Here is a 681-nt window from a genome sequence, read left to right on the forward strand (position 1 = left end):
CATCCAGAGAACTGGTGAGGAGCGGCTGCCGCAGGGTCTGGCTGCTGCCCGGCAGAACTCCGGCCCGGGTCAGGTTTTGAGGCTCTGTCTTGCCCCCTGCAGGGATCCCCACGCTGGGGAAGAACGTGGTGGTGGCGGGCAGGTCGAAGAACGTGGGGATGCCCATCGCCATGCTGCTGCACACCGACGGCAGGCACGAGCGCCCGGGAGGTAGGGGCTGGGGGGGACTCTGCTCCTCTGCCTCTCACTGGCCAGTGCAGGCTCCTAAACCAGTCCCGGGAGCTCTTCAGGGGTGCTGGCCCTTCAGGTGGGCTGAGGAGTTAACTCCTCATAGCCATGACACACTTCAGGGCCGCCTTCAGTGCAGTCCAGACTCTGGACCAGCTCCCTGACTCTGAATACCCTTCCCTGGGGTTCCTCCTGGGGCTCTGGTGTTCCTGATGAGTACACGGGTGGTTGTGAAGGGGCTGGGTTTGGGTAGTGTGTGATTAAAGCTCCGTGTCACCCCCACCCCTGCAGGGGATGCCACAGTGACGATTTCCCACCGCTACACTCCCAAGGAGCAGCTGAAGCAGCACACGATCCGTGCTGACATCGTGGTGGCAGCAGCAGGTGAGGGCAGGGGGGGCCTGTGGTGTTCCCCGGGGGGCTCTGTGCCAGCAGGAGCAGGTCCTCGTCGGG

The 681-nt window shown here is 64.2% G+C and overlaps 1 protein-coding gene across 1 annotated transcript in view; it reads left to right on the forward strand.

Annotated features, from left to right (window-relative positions):
* Positions 1–681, forward strand: part of MTHFD2 (methylenetetrahydrofolate dehydrogenase (NADP+ dependent) 2, methenyltetrahydrofolate cyclohydrolase) — a gene marked incomplete at its 5' end in the record, with an annotated part of 5,124 nt that overhangs the window by 2,429 nt on the left and 2,014 nt on the right. Inside the window, 2 exons of the mRNA XM_008945303.1 lie at positions 82–210; positions 520–612. Of these exons, the coding sequence (XP_008943551.1) occupies positions 82–210; positions 520–612 (222 nt within the window). The remainder of the gene's footprint in view (positions 1–81; positions 211–519; positions 613–681) is intronic.

Source organism: Merops nubicus, unplaced genomic scaffold, assembly GCF_000691845.1.
Source record: "Merops nubicus isolate BGI_N331 unplaced genomic scaffold, ASM69184v1 scaffold26698, whole genome shotgun sequence".
Taxonomy (NCBI): domain Eukaryota; kingdom Metazoa; phylum Chordata; class Aves; order Coraciiformes; family Meropidae; genus Merops; species Merops nubicus.